Genomic DNA, 20,073 nt, shown 5'->3' with positions numbered 1-20,073 from the left:
GGTTCCTCTCAAAGCCTGTTTTTCTGTGATTTCCACCTGACATTCAGAAGTATGATTTTTTTTTTTTTATGTTTCAGCAGGCTTGAGAGAAGAGAAGGTGTCACCAATCTGCACAAGGACATGCTCTTTTGTCAACAGAAGGAAATTAGTTTTGTTTGACACAGAGCATACCATGAGTACTACTAGTATCAGTTAAGCATTTACGAATTGCTTATCTGACACATTTTTCTTCTGGAAACTGAAGTTGATGGGCCTATATCTAATGAAGTTTTCTTCCTCATTCTTTAAGCTTCCACTCACTTCTCAAGAAGAAACTGCGAAAAGGCCAAAATCACGTTTATGAGAATTCTTCCAGACTGAAAGCAAATGTCTAGCAACTTTAAGACTTAAAACCAGTTTTAAGAGTTCTAGTGTAAATTTCATCAGATTTCATGATCCAGAAAAAAAAACCCCAAAATTTACTCAAGTGCTCTAATCTGATTTAATTTTAGCACAAATTCTTATTCTTCTGTCAGTTCTAATAACCGCATCTGACACCTGATCAGAAAAACATAGGAACAAAAATACAAATGTAAAGGTACTGAACAGTTTGGTTTTCCTACTGTCATCCACTTTCCTTCCCCAGAAAATACCGGGAAACAAGGAACAACTGGTTCTAGAGAAGCTCAAACTCAGACCTGCTGTGCCTAAATCAAATGTAATAATCACTACTTCACAGATGCACCTATGAAATACTTCAGAACTACTATGTGAAATGAAGCAGTCGTAAAAGCAAATTAAATCATAGAATTAAATCACTGACTGGTTTGGGTTGGAAGAGACCTTAAAGATCACCCAGTTCCAACCCCCCTGCAATGGGCAGGGACACCTTCCACTAGCCCAGGTTGCCCAAAGCCCCGTCCAACCTGGCCTTGAACCCTTCCAGGGAGGGGGCAGCCACAGCTTCTCTGGGCAGCCTGTGCCAGGGCCTCACCCCCCTCACAGCCAAGAACTTCTTCCTTACATTTAACTTAAATCTACTCTCTTTCAGTTTAAAGCCACTACCCCTTGTCCTATCACTACATGCCGTTGTAAAAAGTCCCTCTCCATGTGAATGCTTTATTCAAATTTGAATGTTTTATTTATTCCACAAATATACATGATGTATGATTTTTCAGTTTATTAGGTTTACTGTATTAGATAGTTAGTTGAGCAAACATGCTTTTAATTCAATAGGACCCTTGTGCAATACTGGATTTTGTCACTTCTACCCAGAAGAGCAGCTCTATGGAGGCTGATTTTAACTGACCACTGGCTAATTATAAAGGATACATGTATCTTCATAATGAATTTTCACAGGCCATTTATTTATGTTGCTTTGTTGCAGTGGATTAATACACTAATCAAACAGGCTAATAATTAGAAATGTCTGCCACAAGTTAAAACCAATAGAGATGTTTCATATAAAGCTGCTGCTCCCAATGGAAAAAAACCTCAACCTGTAGGCTGAACTAATGTTCAGGACAGCAGCAGCGGCAACCCAAGGAACTGATCTGAGCAAGAGCCAGAACTGTCAGTCTCGCCTCACCTCAACCTATTCTGCTGATCAATACCAGAAAGTTGCAAGGTGACCGGCTCACATATAGACATCTACATTTTTGGCAAACGAATCTTGTTCCTTATAACAGCCCATTCCACAGTAACTGTTCACACTTGCACACCTTCCCTGGAGCAGTAAATGCAAGATACACAGAAGTCAAGTCCTCCAGGAAGGAAAGAATAGGCTACCACAGACATACAGAAAAGTAAAAACAAGGTAAGATACCTAACACATCAAAAAGGTGTCTTCTGTTGTTACACTTAATTGTGTTTAAGAAATGCTGCGCATCTGTTCTGCAGAGTATTGCTGCAAAGAACTGCCTTTCAAAGTCATGCAAAATAAGCTACGGCTGCATCTCTCCTTCTTCCAAGGATTAGATTTGCAGAAGCAACTGCAACTTCACCATCACCACCGATAACTTTTAGAAAGCTCTCCTTTTGACTTGTAGCAACAATACTTTCTCACCCAGCTGTTCTAATCCAGTTTTCATTGAAAATTATAATTTTGCATTTTGGGTATTATAGGACCAATATCCTACCAGAAATCCCTAGTTATTCCTTTCAGTTTTTCAAACCCAGAGAGTCAAAAAGCACACAATATGGCATGAAATGTATTGCCACAACCAATATTTAAACTACCTTAATGAAAATAGTCAAAAGGCAAGGAACTGCAACCACTTACAAGATGCCAACCTCACACTGGTATTTCATGGAAAGCACCATTCCACTGTCTCTGACCTACATCATTATTAAATACTCAATTTAACATCATATTCTAACATCATATTCCCTCTTTAAATTATACTACTGACCTCTGGATCTAAAGTTAGTTTTCAGAATTAGTTAATTCTGCATAGATTACTTGTTGTCAGGATACACACAGGATTCCTGCTAATTTATTTAAAATACTCCCATACAGCAATTTGCTATGGGAAGGACTCCTTTCACCTAAAGGCATCTGTAGTGAAGTCAGGATTAAGAGGACAAGGTACCCCCTGGAAAAGGCCTTTGGTCCAACAAAGTCCCTCTACTTTCCCTTTCACTGGTTATGGTTGTACCTTTCCACCAGTTATCTTACAGGCACATCCAGCATGTGATGAGTCAACAAAACTAAGGATTTTGTTTCTTTGGGTACACATAGTTTCATTTAGTTCTTGTACATCCTTTACGTATTAATTATAAATGTACCCATAACAATTCACATTAATCCGGGAAGCCTTACATGAGAACCCCTGCAAAAGCAACCTGAGAAACTTGCAGTCTGTAGCGTGGCAGTTGCTGACATGGCAATCTTAAATTGCCCGCTGTTGATTAGTTTCAATTTTCACTTCTTACACACCAGAAGCAGGTAGTTTCTCAAGAGACTGCCATCTCCCAACGCAGGATAAACCCCAAACTACTTTATATTTGTGGTTTATCCTAAGCCCTTGACCTAGAATAAAATAAACTCAGCATCCCCTTGCAAAGAGGCCAGACTCAGTGAAAACGTCAGTTGATGCCAGATTTTTCTTACAGATGAGAAACCTACTTACAGGTACTATACAGAATAGGAGGATAAAGTGATCCCCAAGAAGGAGCTGTGAAAACAGCAGCAGATGAGCAGCAAACCACCTCACTCGTGTGGATTTGTGCACGTAAGAGAAGTGCACCTCACTTCCCCTTATCACAAGGGTCCATCCAGCACAGCAGATGATCAGTCATCACTGCAATGAATAGAGGGCCCAAACTGCACAACATCAGTACTATTTGTGCACGGAGACAGCAAACAGCACAAATGTGAAATGGTGGGGAGTACTGAAGACGGAGGGAGGAACCATACAGAGATGCAAATATTTTCCAGAGCGCTAGAAGGGACACATCCAGCCTGCTTCCTTATTGCTTCCTAACCTGCTCACCTTAAAGCATTGAGAGTCCCCGGTTTCACCTGGATTCTTTTACTTGCCAGTGCAAACATGATTATTCAACATGACCACTTAAAAATGTCCTGGTTTTGTTTAGCAGAGCACAGCAAGTGAGAATTCCTGTTTCAACTCGTGCAGATTTACACACCTTGCTGTCTAGATACATTAAACAGACATCACATATCAAATGAAAGCTAATTTACCAGGCAAGATAACCGAGAAAAGTGCAATGGAATAAGTTAGGCAATCATACTGGTTGAATATTTGGCTTGGCACCTAAGAACAGCTGCATTTTTCTTTTTGGCTCTATGTCTGGGCTGTCATTTCTTGCCACAAAATATTTAAGCTCAAACATATGTTCAGCTACAGATCTTGAGAAAAATACCTTGGGAAAATGTAAACTGAAACAAAAGGCTATGTTTCTTTTTCAGAACTAGAAACTTAATATAAATCACCACTGTATCCATTTAAGCATTTAAGTCAAATTAATATTTACCCATGAGCAGGATCCAAAGCTATTGCCCTGGGCTGATCAAGGTCTTGCCAGAAGAGGACTTTTCTAGATGTTCCATTGAGATTAGCTACTTCTATCCTATTGGTTTCTGAATCCGTCCAGTAAAGTTTTTTCCCAATCCAATCACATGCCAGGCCATCCGGGGAAACCAGACCAGAAATGATGACATTCTGCACCACATTCCCAGTTTGGTTAATGTAAGTTTGCTTGATGGCTTCTTCACTCACATCTGTCCAGAAAACGATGCCTTGCGAATACTGGAAGTCAACCGCAGCAGCATCCTCTAAACCACTGACCACCACAGTGGACTCCAGCTTCGTGCCTCCAGCATCCACAAGTCGAACATCCCGCCGGTTGGCAAAAAGCAGAAAGGGAGATGCTACAGAGGAAAAAAAAAAAAAAAAAAAAAGGAACATGTTAGTATTACTGGCATCTACAGAAGTTAAAGCACTGAGTATGAATATGGCAGAGGAGGACTTGTTTTCCTGGATCAGTGAGGCACGCAGTACAGCAGAAGGAACACGGAAGTTTCACATGAGAGAGAAATATGCAAGCTACCCCAAAACCTCTTCTTTCCACATGTCAGACAAAGGAGTAAAAGACAGAGGAAAGAGCAGACCCGATTCTATATCTAAGGGACACAGACAGTATCTTCAACACTGTTGAAGAGTTCAAACCGATGCCCTTCAACAATACCTTCTGTCAATCCATAAATCCAGGTTTAGAATAAATTAAGTCTTCATGGTTTAAAAGCTTGGTTCACCCAGTTTAAATAGTAACAACAGACAGAAGGTAAGTACAGATGCCTTTTAGTAGTAGGCTGGAAGCTAACAGTACTAGATACAATACACTGAAACGCTCCCACCAAGCACCCTCCTAGATGGCAAAGACTAAGACAGAGGTTCAGAGCTACTGTCTTCTCCCCTCCAACAGAACGAGATTGAAATTCGAGGAAGTTTGAAGGAAGATGATGATGTAGGGACTGCTGTTAGTTGGAAGAGGCAGCAAGAGCAAAAGGACAAAGGTTCTTGCTATTTGAAGCTCTAAGTGGGTGATGGAAGCTGGAGTCCTAGTACTGAATGACAGGGAACAGGCTTTGAGAAGGGAGCTAACTTATGACTGATGCAAAAGGGATAGGAAGCTTAAAGACACATCAAAAAGACAGCCATTGAGATATTCCAGCAGTACCTGCACAAGTTCTAGATCTCGTGTGCAAGGTTCAGTTGGACAATGACATGACTTCAGTGTATGATGCTGGCATTCACAGACAGAAAGGAAGGAGGTGGGGGGAGAGACTCATAAGAAGCAAGGAAATTCACCTTGCTGAGTTGAATCTGACAGTAAGACATACAGAAGCAGTAGCAACACTGGCAGAGATTTTAGGATAGACAAGATGACACTTGTCACAACACGTGTCACACCATATCTCATCTGCCACTACACTCAATGAGAGAGGTAAATCTGTGCTTGCAATTGAGGCTGTCCCTCCACATGCCCACAATCACAGAACCACAGAATCAACTAGGTTGGAGAGGACCTTGAAGATCATCTAGACCAACCATGAACTTCACCCTGACCATTCTCAACCCCACCAGATCCCTCAGCGCTGGCTCAGCCCGACTCTTCAACCCCTCCAGGGATCCCGGGGACTCCCCCCCTGCCCTGGGCAGCCCATTCCAACGCCCAACAGCCCCTTCTGTAAAGAAATACTTCCTGATATCTAGTCTAAACCTTCCCTGGCGCAACTTGAGGCCATTCCCTCTTGTCCTATCACTTATTACTTGGTTAAAGAGGCTCGTCCCCAGCTCTCTGCACCCTCCTTTCATGGAGTTGTAGAGGGCCATGAGGTCTCCCATTCAGAGGGAGAGAAAGGTGTGAAGGTCTGAGTCCTACAGCTCCTCCCTCTGCTCCTCACACAGAGTATCACAAAAACTCTAGCAGAGAGAAATTGTAAAGATCCTCTGAAGGACCCACTATGGGGGGAGGAGGCATGATTCAAACAGAGACAAAGGCATGATTTGGCCCAACTGCTTCTTCCAGAAGAGGACATTAAGTAGACATACTAAGGTATGTTCCTTCCCAATCATACCAGCCAGACCGATGGCCAAGTTAGCCACTTCTCTCCTAAAAGCACAGGCTTGCTTCTTCATCTAGCAGTAAACAAGAAAAATAGTTCTGTGCAGATATGGCTGGGAAGTCAGCAGCCAACTTCAATGATGCCACCATACTGGCCACAGCTGTGAGCACTACTGGCAGCTAAGAACGCCAGTAATTCAGAAAAAGCCACAAGATGCTGGAAGTAATGGAGCTCCCTCAGCTACTCCTCTGATTGCCAAAGTTGGGTATGGATCTTATGTCATCAAACGAAGAGCTATTTTCATTTGTTCCTACTGTTTGTCACCTTGAACCCCAGTACCCTTCCCTCTCCTCCCCCCAATTCTTCTAACTCAAGCAGCAGCTGCTGGAGTTCTACACCAGTCAACAGCTGACTCCTACCCTCACATACAATCATTTCACTTGATGCTGCTGCTTCCAATGTGCACCCAGCAGAGGTCCAAACACTTGGCACTCAACTCAAGGGACAACACACAGAACAGAGCAGCATATGTTATTTCATCTTCTATGGCTTCAAGCCTGTGATATAAATACCTTTCGTTTCAAATTCATGTTACTGTATATAATATATGAGAGTTCACTCTTGATACTGTCTTTTAGATTCAATTCCTGCTGCACTTTCAAAAGAAGACAGTTTATATGAGGTTTGAGTTGCAGATTTGCTTTACTGGCAGCCCTGACACATGTTGTTGCCTTTTTTGTGAACTGGCTCCAGCTGCATGCTCACTGCAGAGTGTGTGCCCCTGCATGGGCCAAAGCGAAGTACATCTCTGACAACAGCTTATGTATTTATGTGGAGGGCAAGGACCTCAGAATCTAAAACTCAGCTTCAAATGAACTTAAAAACATGCATAAAAACTTAGCCTTTTTATTATTATGCTGCATGGCCTTCTTTTTTCCCCAAGTCAGGAAAGAGATAGCTTTATTTTTCTTTTTGGAGTAAGTCTATCCTGATGAAAGAAATAAGGAAAATTTAAATCAGCTGGTGGTTTTAGTGAGGATCTTGGACAGCAATGACACAGACAACTGTTATCATAAATGTTTCACTGAAAACGTAATATCTTTGTTTTCTACAATATTTAACTCAAGAAAGTTTATACAGCTTGAGGATAATTATTTATTAAGAAATGAAGTCTCAGTATCACTCATATCTCATTTCCTAACTTGCCAAGTCCTCCTGTCATCTTTAAAAACACTGGGAATAGCATCATGAAAGCCCAACAGGTTAGTTATTGAAAACAAGAAAAAATGTCTAGAATGCAAAGTGCTTGTTTTCTTCTCTGCAACTCATTGGTTCCCCATAACCATGTCTATTTTAAGTGGCACTGTACCAAACCATCTGAACACTTGGAAAGTTTGATGTGAGCAGGCTCTGTTTAAGTCAGAAGTTCTTTGGGGCAGAGAACTTCTCAAGTTATGCACATTGCCTCACAAATCAGCCCCATACCCAGCCAAAGACCAAAGCCATAACAAGTCTACGTACAAATTCTAAAAAAAATATTGTCCCAAAAATGTGTTTTGAGGAATATGACAGATTTTCATCTAGGCATTTCCATGCTGAAGCCATTATTAATTCAACTACAAAGGGAAAAAGAACCTGAAATATCAAGTCCCATCAGCAGCGGAGGAACTCAATAGCTTCTTCACCAAAGATCAGACATGAACAATGTCTAATCCAATCAGTATCAATATTATCCCAGATCCCCATCCCTTTAAAAAGATTTCTTCCCCACTGATGCACACAGTAGGGCAAGAGCATACCAATAACACATTAACCACTGTGTTCTCTGTCACTTCTGTACTTCAGAGTCATCCTGATTGAAGTGTAGCCCCATTGTGTTGGCTGTGAACACCCAGCAGGGAAATCACACTGCCCTGCTTGCAATTGTTAAAATTTTACTGTGTTTATACACTGATGTAAACTGATTGTTTATTGAAAATGGCCAGAGATTATCCCTTTTAAGAACAAACGAGTATTCTATTTCATTTGGAAAAAATAAGAGATAAGGCAGAACTTTGATTTTTGAAAATCATATTTACTTCTCTGCTCCTCCCCACCAGCCTATTTTCTTCAGTCCAAATTTTATAAAAAATGGTTGCAGAGCCCTTTTAGAGCATTACTGGTATGAAGAAAAAAAAAAAAAAAAGAAAACAAACCAAAAACCACCGGTCAAAACAAGTAACTGCTTCTTGCCTGGAATGCTGCTGAAGAAACACAGGCTCTTCCAACTTTAATGCAAAAGACAGAAGAGTGATTAAATGCTCTGTTCCTTCCCATGGCCTTGCATTTATCACATCAGGTCAGAATGTGACTTGCAGGCAAAGCTAGCTCTAGTTAACTGAAGCTTTAACTAAGTGCAACTTCTAAGATGTCCCAAGAAAAGTTCACAGAACTTTTCAAATTTCCAACTTTCCCAGTTAGTAAGCAGTAAACCTGAAAGAGGCAACCAAGAAAGCAGATGCCTTTCTAGAATGATAGATACATAGCATTTAGTTTCATAGAATTACTAAACTCAACGGTTCAAATGACACATTCACTCTATGTGAGTATGAATCCAACTCTGTGTGAATTTAGAATCCAACAGTATTCTAAAACATTATAATGAGAAACAAAGCAAGCTCAAAAAGCAGCAAAACAAATGGCATTGACCAAAAACTTGATTTGCTGTGCCATCAACAAACCATCCTAGAGATTCAAGATATTCTCAGCAATACACAGTGCAAATTTGTTTATTTTTAATTAAACTTGGATGTAGAATCAAAGGTTCACTTCCAAGAACATGCAGACCAATCTCCTTTCAAATCATGCTGTCTTCTCAATCCTGAACTGGTCTTGAAAGTCCAGAGAACACTCTTATCCTTGGTGCATTTAATTCTTTATTGCACAACTGTTGAAAAGGCAAACTGGAAGGCCAGTTAACAGCAGTTTAAGAGGAGAGGGATGAAGGGACAGGGGAGACCCAAAAAAACTTGAAACAACTTCGATTACCACTGACCTTCTAATGAGCTTATCTGTTGCACAAGAGGCAATACCCCTTGTTTGAGAAATTACTCCATGGTTAGAAAGTTAGGAGACTCTCAAGGAACACTTAGTGTTATGCTCTATTTTGATCAGCAATGCTCCCAACAACTGCAAATTGCTTGAAAATGGAAACACCAGCTTCTACTTTGAAGAGAAAAGAATAAACAGTAAGAGGATGAATGATGAATGTGGCAGACAAACTGTTTACATCCAGTCTATTACCACCCAATTGAAAGGACAACATTTTAATGTAGTTACCAAAAAAAAAAACCCCTGTATTCTTTTTCAGTAAAATTAGAACAGTTCATATTTTTCCATAATAGGCAATATTTAAAACCTCTGAACATAGCTGTTCATAATCCCTTGACAAAACAAAAAAAGAACCTGAAATCCCTCAATTATCAAATTAACTCTAAAGAGATAACAGCCTAAACTGTAGAAAGTTACAAACTTCTTGCAGCAATTCCACAATCTCATTTGGATCATGCAGTACTTGATCAACAATACTTCATTCTAGAAAGACTTTTTTTTTTTTTTTTTTCAAAAACTCACCAATTTTCCAGTGATTTTCTGCCAACTGGAAAACACACCCTTGACTTAATAATGGAGCAATCAACACAGAGGCTTATTGCACAACAGTGTGAAAATAGAGCTTCTCATCAGCCTACTAACTGGAGAAAATGAAACACTCCTGACCAAGCTGGTTAGGAATCAAGCATGGGTTCCATTTCCAGCTTTGTTCTTCACCTTCTGAATGCTCTTGGGCAAAACATTTGTTCCTTGTCTGTGTTTAATTACTGAATTTTAATTGGTTCATCACCTGCATTGAAAGCTGTCTTGTGCAGACATAAGAAAAGACTGGAGGATTTGTATACTTTATGTGTAATTCATTTGGTTGACCGTTACAAACAGCATCAGTAGCACATCTCACGTCTACCATAGTTCCCTTACCACCACCTCTATCACATTCATAAGCAATAAGCAATATAAAAAAGCAATTTTTAAAATGCGCTGAGGCTTAAGACTCCTCTGCACTTCATCATATTTAAGAAGGCAGTAATAATCTTTCTTTTTCTGTGCCTTACAGTCATCTCTCTTAAAAAGATATGCTCTGTGAAGTATGACAAGACTACTGTCACAGTAACCAGCTGTAACTACCTTCCAACAGAACAGGCTTCTGTTGCTTCTGAATTCAGCCATTAACCTTCATTTTTTGTTTTAATTCTACAGCACTTAAATTTTATTAAGTGCTTCAGAGGCACCCGTTAGCCCCAGCAAAGTGATGTGGGGCAAACAACTAAAAACTGCACTACCTGATCTTTGCTATTAGTTTCAGTAATGGTTCTGAAAACCAGTTTGACAGGGCTCAGTATTAAGACTAAGATGATCATGAACTATAATCAACATAGCACAGCATTTGTCATCAGTTGCTGGTTAGCTGCAACAGTTCTAAGACAAGCTGAGCAAGAGAGTTTTAACAAGTTATATTTATACTACTGCTTCATACTTGTTGACATGCCTACATTTTGTCTCCTTCCCCTTAAAGCCAAAATAGAAAGACATGAGAATACTGGGGCACGTGCATGATTCCAACTCTTGAATGCAGCAGAAGTGCAGAACACACACAAATCCTATGTATAGCACGGGAGAAAAGCTTTACTTAACAATTCTTAAACCAGTTAACTAGGCTAGAGGTCATGGAAAGGTTTAACTGTGCTTTTAAGAAAAGTGACCAAGGAGCTTGGAAGCCTGGTACACAATATAAAATGAAGATCTCATTTTAATAAGCATACAAGCTAAAATAGCCATCCAAAATTACAGTATGTGCAAGAACTTATATTTTAAATATTATTTCAATTCTTAACAGGACAAATGCATAGGGGACCTCTGTGGTTAAGCCATCTGTACTGTTGGACAGAGAGAATAGCATATAATTCTTGCAGCAGTCAATGTCCCGAACCACAAGAACATTCATTACCAAAGAACAAAAACACCACCACCCCCCCCCCCGCCGCAGGCACACAAGATGGTAAAAAAACAAGCATGGCAAAACTTTTGCGCCCAAGGGTGTACAGTCTCATGGAAACTCTAAAACAGAACATGGAGTGAGCATGCCGCAGCTTTCTATACTTAAAACTGGCTGCTATGCAGAAACAAGACCATGTAGGTAGGGTCCTACCAGCCATAAATTAATAGGAGAAACCAGTTGTACAGCACAAAGTGATCCCTCTTGTCCAGCTCTAACTCTTCAGGAGCATAAGGAGGCTTAGACCTTTGATTTGTAGCACAAGGCTCCTTACAAACATTTAGGGAAGGAAGTTATTCCACATGCTGTCACCCTTTTGGGCATTATCCCCATTTTTCATGGCTTAGCTCAAGGAGAGAGACAGCAGCTGGTGGCAGCAGGAAGCTCACATGCCAGGACACACAGACACTCCTGGAGTCAGACCACAGATACAGGAAAGAAGGTAAAAAGGAGAGATCAGGCATGGAAGAGAAAGGAAGGTAATCAAGAGTTTAACTAAACCTAAAACCAAGTACAACTGAAAACCCCAGTCTGACACCTTGCTAGGCAAGAAGGGAATACAGCACGTACAAATCCCACAGATACACATAAATTTATTTTACTCTTTTAATGCAACTGTTAGAGAGTTTATTTCTTGAATACTCTAACCTGTGCATTCTGGACCCCAGTCCTTTTTATTGGCAGCTGCTGCTGCTGCAGAGAATCCAACTTCAAAAGACCAATTAAACGTTGACCTTCCGGTACTAACTTCACATGCTCAACCCGAGTTTAAACTTGCCAGGTACAGTCCTCCAAAGAATAAAGGTCTATTGCTTCCATCCTTAAAACACATTACTGTAGATAAGGTGAATTCCCAGTGTAACTCCTACATTACTGAATATTCTTGCTGCAACATAAGAGGTAGGTGGTAACACTTTGTAGGGCGCAGGACTGAAAAAAAATCACAGCTCCTCAGTTTCACTCTCACATATACTGCTTTAGTGAACCTGAGCAGGTGCTTCAGCCCAACGATTTGTAAAAATTATTCCACCTGCTGCAAACATACCCCCCCTTCTGCTGTTAATTATCTCAGAGGGCTGCCAGGAAGCCTACCCATAATTGAGCAAGGCACTTGAAGATCTCCCAGCAGCAGGCTCCATGATGCACACTCAGTTTTTCATGCCTGACACAGCTGAGACTTCTCTCTGTGAATCAGGGAGTGAGTGTGGATCAGCATGCTGCGAAGGAACAGCTATTCAGTGAGGGCTGGTTTACAGTAATACTTCAAGAGAAAAATATATTCCTACCTCAAATTCCATCGCATTTCTCTAACCCTCCAGCTCAATACATTTGATCTCCAAAACCAAACTCCAAAAGTGTTCTGGTTATCAAGTAAGGAGGATTCACTTCCATTTTATATGATTTTAGGTAGAATCACAGTCTAAAATTCAGGGGGAGACAGGAGTGTTATTTTAAAGCAATAAGAATATCCCATGTTTATGCACACTGTGTGCAGCAGATGTCAGGCAATTTTTGTAGATTTTACTCTTTACCAGCCTATATTTTTAATTGTTTACATGGTCACACCAAGCATAAACCAGTGCAAAGTAATCCAATCCACACTAGTATCCCATATTATGAAATATATTTGGTGCCAGTTTTATTTATACGTGCTAAGCATTATCTTGAGTATCACTGCAGAATACTAGAAGACAGCCAGGATCTCAGTGATCTATTTGCTATCATAGCAAAAGGGAGGTTCTTCATCCATCAATATACCTACAAGTAACATGGCTTTAACCAAAATATGGAAGGGGGTGTATGTAAATAAATTATGTAAGTTTAAAGGACATCTGGTTTATCATCAGCAAGCTGGAAAGGGTCCACAGAAAAGTTTAAAAAAAAAGTTTTAAGTGGGTTTAGAAAACATACGAAGTTTGTTCTTCTCATCTAGGAGAGGAGCTGGGAAGGCAGTGAGATTAAGAAGAGTTAAACAACAGTCCCACCGCTAAATACTTCTGTGAGAGGCTGAAGATCATTTATTCTTAGCCACTGGAGAAAAGCGAAACTAAAGAAATTAGATCAGGTTAGGGGTTTTCATTGATGAGGAAGGGAATGAAGAAATGATGCAGAGAGAAATATGCTCTGAAGATACTAGAGCACACTGCAGAACTGCTTTGCAACAGGTGATTTTTAATAGCAGTTGGAGAACCATTCCCCAGGTATGGCTTTGGTACATTGGTACATTCCTGACTCAGCGAAGGAGTTTCATCTGTGTGCCTCAAAAATCAAGACAAAAAAAAAACCCAAAAAAACCCCAACCCTCAGGGAACTGACACCCCCCCCCCCCCCCCCCATTTCACTGAAAATCTTGATTACAAGGGTGTGGGGCTGCTTGTGTTTATGCTTGGTTTGACACAAAACAGTTTTAAAACCTCTCCCAGTAACAATACTCACATCTCTGTTTCTGTTGCCCTCCTGAAGCAAATGAGCTTAGTAGCTTTATCAAATAATGTTAAAATATCGTTAAGATAAACTGCTGGCTACCTTATTTTTTTAAAATAAACTAGCAGTAAGTAAGTTTTTTTAAGATCCTGTTATATTCTCTGGATTGTGTAGGGTTCCCCTCCAATAATGACAGGGTTTTAGGAAGACAAGAGATTTACTTCAGACTGTTGGTTTTGTTTGGCAGCCTACAGTTTTTAAATAATAATGTTAGCAGTAACAACAAAATATAGCAATGATTATATACCATTTCATCTCCACTGGCCTGAATTAGTTCATTTCCCTTGGTCAAGAGATGCCAAAAGACTTCTCTGAAGACCATGCTCTGAAGAAGTCCAGCAAAGGTGTTTTTGTGTAATTTGTATAATTATAATATTTAGGATTTGTTTAGATTGTTTGGGATAGCAATAAAATGTTTTAAAACTCTCCAACAGCACACTCTGAATTTGCTCATTATTGCTTTGTCCTGTTTCGAGTTATATTACCTACTTCAAGTGAAAAATCTTCACATACTAGAAAAAACAAATGATTGGATTCAGTATGCATTAACTGTGCACTTCTATCTCTGCAGAGGCTGGAAGCAAGCTATGTGTGTTCAAGATCACTTTTCTATGGACACATTATTTTAAAGGAGGGTTCCTCCGACTCATCTGTCTTTTCCCACAGACCACCCATTAAGCACGCCACATGAACTCCAGTCCTGGTGCACAAGGCAATGGCTCTCAGACTGTCCTTAATACCCCTGTAGCAAATACTGAAATTGGTTACATGGAACAGCATATTTCATCTTCTTTTAACACAGTTTCACAGCTGTGAAGGAGGACAGCCAAGTCCATGCAAGCAGCCAACACTACAGAGACCACCAAGCAGCATACAGAACATATTTAGAGATCCGCTGAAAAACTAAACAAAAACCAGAATATCAGCCGTGATTTGGGGACACTTACATCAAGTTGCTGAGGCACTCATTAGATAAGACTCAAAAACACTTCAACTGTTTTATTTATAGGAGAGAACACATTCACTGGAGCATACAACAATTTTCATCTGGTCTGTTTTGTGAGAGGAAATTTCTAAACATTATTGCAAAACTCGTTCTTGGCAAACTCTCCCTGTGCAATACACAACTGGTGTTCATCCAAACAGTTGTGAGGACCATAGCTTCATGCAATCTTGACTAGCTAATGCTAAACAGACATATCTCTGCAGTCTGAACCACCTCTTCCTGACCTCAGGTTCTCACTCGAGCATTTTACAGAGGTTAAAATATACATGGGATTTTCCCAAAAGCACAAGTATACTGTTCAACAACAATTTGCTTGTTCTCCTGAGGATTCTTCCGCAGTTTGCTCCTCAAGAACCACAATGCACATGACAGCATAAATACAAATATACTGTCTACTGAGGATTAGGGCATTTGGGCTCCAAATACAAGCTTTGAAAACTAGCATTTTGAAAACGGCTGTTAAGCTCAGCATCCTCCAATCTTAAAAGTCAACTTTTGAGTTTAGTGCTGGTTGGAGATTAGAACCCGCACTGAACTTCAAAGGAGGATAAACTGACAACTTCCATCAAACTTCATGATGATGGCCAAAGCTTCCAAGGTCCGCTGAAAATCCCAGTCTAAATGTAGACAGTAAACTCCACAAGGAAGGTGAAAACTTTCCCATGCTTTCAGAAAAACTAAGCAACAGCACAAGCAACAGCACCTCACAGGTCTGTGCTGAGATGTCCGAGTCGCACACTGTGTCTAAACAGAGGAACTGGATAGCAGAGACCTATCACATACACATGGGCCATCTACTGACCCCACCACTTCCAGCCTCCAAATCTCCTCTACATTAAGAATGGTGTGATACAAGGAAGGCTGGTCACAGGCCTCACACACTAGCTGCTGTCTCAAGATGTAACGAGTGAACTTCTCCACATCCATCACAGACTACCGTACTGCACAGGACACTCCCTTCCTCCAGCTGTACAAAGCTACAGTCTTTACACTGCTGTCCATAAGAGTGAAAGATGCTGTAAGCATTTACAATTTGTAATCCTGGGTCCAAAAAACTAAATGTATGGGCAATCTTCAATGACAAATTACTCATACTGAGGGAAGAGGAGTATCACTTTATAGTGTCTCTCATGCCAAAGCCTGCAGTGACCCTACCTCAGCTGGAAGCTCAGTTCAGAAGTTTCTGAGGGTCATGTTCTGAGGCAAGTCACTCAGCAAGTCACCAAGAAGTTATCACCACAAAAATACAGTTGTTTATGGCAGGCACTTTCATATCAAGGGCAGGTCCATGGCTCTTTTATGAGAATAGACTGGCATCACTACCGCTGCACTAGTCAAAGCTAAATAAAAACTCGTGTTAACCACAGCTGTTTAAATACTAAAGAACAAATACGTTACCTCTCTCCTCAGTCTGTTACACAGCTGGTAACTGAAACACAAATGTGTTTACTGCCTGCTCAGATGGCATGTTTGCACTGACCTATTCTGATAAAGAACTTAAGAAATTAATGGCTTCCCCTTGCTATGAGTAGTGGTGTTCACATGTATGGTACTATCGACGTCCACCCCCTTACCCTCTCTTTGCAAGGTGGTGGATTGTGCACCAATTCCTTATTGGATTGCGTTTCTCTGTTGCACACCAAGAGGTCAGTTAGGAATGGATGTTCATGGGGTGACAGCACTGGGAAGGAACTCAGCAGGTGAGAATCCGATTTCCATTCTACCAGACCACCCTGTTCAAATATCGCTCCTCTTCGCACTGATTCTGTAATACCAAATACTTTAATTGTCTTGTCAGTGAGACGGTTTCATATTTTGATTAAGGATTCTTTAAAGTACAAACTTGTATTTTTTCTAATAGCATAGGATACTAGTATCAGTTCCATAACAGTGTTTACCACATTCAAACCACACTGGAGCTATCAACTGACTCAGGACAGTTTTCTTTGAGAGAATTAATATGGCATCCTTCTTGTATCCACAAAAATTGGAAACAGCCTGTCCATTGAGATTTCTGATATTTTCTGATTTTAGAATAAGCAGAAGTGACACTGAAGTAATCTCTTACACGGTATTGCCATTGGGCTTTGCCAAAGCAGGTAAGTGCAAAGATAGTGCTTAAAAAGAGGGATAGGAGATACAGCAGGGGAAAAAAAAACCATACTTGGATGTTTCACATTCTGTGATGCAGAGTATATGGCAATAATTTTGCTGTTGTCATTTTAAATGCAGTAGGCTTAGATTACCCCCCACCTCCATGTTATGCTCAGTAGAGTTTTATAACTGCAGAGGAAACGGAAGATTCATCCTACTTCTGCATAAACTGATTTAGAAGAATTCAGACAAAGGGGTGACTTCCTTGAACATCTAAACATGACTTTTGTTGTGAATAACAGATCAGGTCAATCCAAGAGTGGAAAAAAACCCTGCAGTGTCCCCTTTTCAGATTCTGGATGCCAATGGGAGCAAGGTTCTTGTCTGGGGTTTTTTTCCAGTTTATTTTATTCCTCCTTGGTTTGGCAGACAGCTGTCTGGCCAATAACAGTAGATTATGCAGCGATGATGGTTCCAAACTTTTAATGGATAAAATAGTGGTTCTACATAATTTGGAAAATTTGGCTTGCAAGTTTTCTCCAGAACTTGAACAAATATAGGCTTGACAAAGGTATGCTTGTTTCTGATCTGAATTGTTTCCAGTTTCTAGTTCCAGTTCCAGATGTTACATTAACTCCAAAAGGTGCAAATCTTAAGAAAGCTGAAAAAAGACATTTTATATCTAATCCCCAAATGTACAATATGTACCCTTGAAAAAAATATATAAAATTACTCAAAAACAGCATGTGCTAGATTCAGCTGCTGGCAAATGTTATACATTGGAACAAAAGTACAGTCAAGTCAGATGTGAAAGACTCAAACATAGGTTCCATAATTTGATGTTGTTTTCTTCTAAGAGTTAAGAATCTTCCCAAATAAAACCATCTTGTTAAAGGGAACCTGCCACACGATACTGGGCTTTAGAGGGAGTTGTCAACCTCCTTCTAATTTCTGTGCAAGTCTCATGACTGTCTTCTAGTCAAATATTCAAGATTTTGTCTTTGTGAGAGTTTTTTAGGAAGGAGATCAGAATGAAGATGAGGCAACAAGAATTATTTAAAATAATGAAATCTGTACTATTGTGCTTGTATTTATATCACCGATAATACTTAATTTGCCACCTCTAATGTAGCAAATAACCTGCAAGTAACCTGCTCCAAGCTTTTTAAAATCACTCCTTGTTGGAGATGACTCTATTTTAGCCAAGAACATTGATTAAACTAAATTCAGTCCTTGTGGCTCCTTTTGTCTCTCCAAGGTGAGTGTTTGTCCTGCTGGAACTACACAAAGGGAGATATTCTGCTATCTTCTTTATTATTATTTTATAAATCTAACTGGTTTTCAATATTGTGTAGCCAAAGACATGCCACTGCTGATAATTTAGCTTCTTCTCAAACATCTGTTCAAAAATAGTGGATTTGCTGAAGAGCAAGCATGTTTAGAATTTCACTACCTTTTCTTCCATTTTTTTGTAAGAAGTCAGCCAAGGGTTAGGAAAAAAAAATCTGACATGCTTTATTTTTGACTTAAAATGATCACAGTATATTACAAACTGAGTCAAAGATTCAACTCTTCACAAGGCCTGAAGGGAAGTGTTAATTAAAGGGGTGTCACAAGGCCACTGAACACAATTGTTTTGATAAATGGTTTCATGTGTCTTCAGTGATGAGTGTATGATTTTTATGGACATAATGGAATAAGATGCTACACTCTCTGGGGCGTGCCTGCACTCTGCTGTTAATGCAAATTAATGCCTGCATTATCTTCAATGGCACTGCAGTTCACATACTTGCAAAGTGAGTGGTTAGATTGAATTGATCCGACTAAGGTAGTAAGTGATACTGCTCATTAACTGATGATATTCTTGCTATAGAGAGTAGACTACATTCTATTATCATTTACCTGGCAGCCATCATCTGCAACTGTGATATATTTTTATCCCTGGGTCCAAAAATTTTTGGTAAGGTCTCCGCCAGTGACTCCAACAGTGAGTCCCAAGGACTCTTAGTACCAAACTACTATTTGGTACTATGTCAGTGTTGGACAGAAGAGCTTGAGTGATGTCTGCCCCATGAAATTTTTTCCCTTGAAATCAGAGGTGTGTGGGGCTCACTCATAATTCTGCTGCACTGCAAATTAGTGAAGATCATAAACTGGCAAAAAATGGTTCCTTCCTTTAACTGTGCGAAGGGTCCCTAACAGAGAGCAATAAAATACCAATGTTAGCCTAGTTGAAGAAACACAAAATAATCATCTGTGCTATTTGTCCCTCCAACATATGGAATTTAAGGATATTTCCAGAAAAAACAGTAGTCACTTCCAAACCTCCAGAATAAAAGAGGCTCTCCACATTTGGACCTGTGTTGGCAATATTCAAAAGAAAGCAGATTATATCAGTCCCCTTGTACCTATTTTTATAGGCTGGTAGTTTGTGTGTGCAAGAAGGGAAACATGTTTTGGAATTCAGACCCAGAATGCCTCATTTGCTTTCCTGGAAAAAGTTTTGAGTCTAGATAATTATATAAAACTGAAGAAAATCTGAACGAATGAAAATTTGGGGCCTCAGAAGATAAGTTACACAGGAACTCTTTAACATTTTTGGTTCTGTTGTTTTTGCAGCTGACCAAATACTGCTCTGTACAATCTCACGGTTATTAATTGGTCACTCTCCTCTGTGTCTGCTGCATTCTAATGTTTGCAGAACTGTGTGATATGTATGTATGTATGTGTTAGTGTGATATGTAATCAACGATAAAGGTCCCAAAAAGGAGACTAAAACCAATATTAAAGAAGTAGTGATGCTCTGTGCTGAGGAAAGGTTGTAAAACTGCAAACGGCAGAGGAGCTGGAGGGTCTCCCCAGACTCCCAGGGCAGTGCAGGGCATAGTACACACTCCCCTGACAAATGCAGTATTCCAAGCCAAACCATAAACTCTGTGCAAATCAAGCTCCAGCTACATGCTGTTAGGAGGGATCTTGATTTAAATATGCCCTTTGTATTGGGCTGGGTCGGATGCGTCTTGGTCTCCCTGAAGCTGAGTCCAGTTGAATTTTTATTTATCCACCCCCCACCCCCAGTTGCTCCCCATCCCACAGTCTCCTACTACCTCACAGATGTTTTTCAGGTGCCCTGAAATCTGCCAGTATGTCTGCACACATAGTTGCTTTCCTTGAGCCGATCCTGTCAAAAAGATCTCCATTTAGAAAGGCAAGTAGATTAAAAAACCAAAGTACTAAGGCAACTTCTGTAACTTCTTTGCCCAGCTCAGCTGCAGCCAGAATGCTGCCTGGTTGCAGACTTGCAGAGCACATGTGCTGCTGTGTCTTGTACAC

The 20,073-nt window shown here is 40.1% G+C and overlaps 1 protein-coding gene across 1 annotated transcript in view; it reads right to left on the bottom strand.

Moving 5' to 3' along the window:
* Positions 1-20,073, bottom strand: part of LRP5 (LDL receptor related protein 5) — a 160,495-nt gene that overhangs the window by 121,306 nt on the left and 19,116 nt on the right. The window contains exon 2 of the mRNA XM_074918436.1: positions 3,976-4,372. Within this exon, the coding sequence (XP_074774537.1) occupies positions 3,976-4,372 (397 nt within the window). The remainder of the gene's footprint in view (positions 1-3,975; positions 4,373-20,073) is intronic.

The sequence above is a fragment of the Athene noctua genome, chromosome 14 (assembly GCF_965140245.1).
Source record: "Athene noctua chromosome 14, bAthNoc1.hap1.1, whole genome shotgun sequence".
In the NCBI taxonomy this organism is placed as follows: domain Eukaryota; kingdom Metazoa; phylum Chordata; class Aves; order Strigiformes; family Strigidae; genus Athene; species Athene noctua.
The sequence above is the reverse complement of the archived record's forward strand: the minus strand, read 5'-3'. Positions and strand labels throughout refer to the sequence as shown.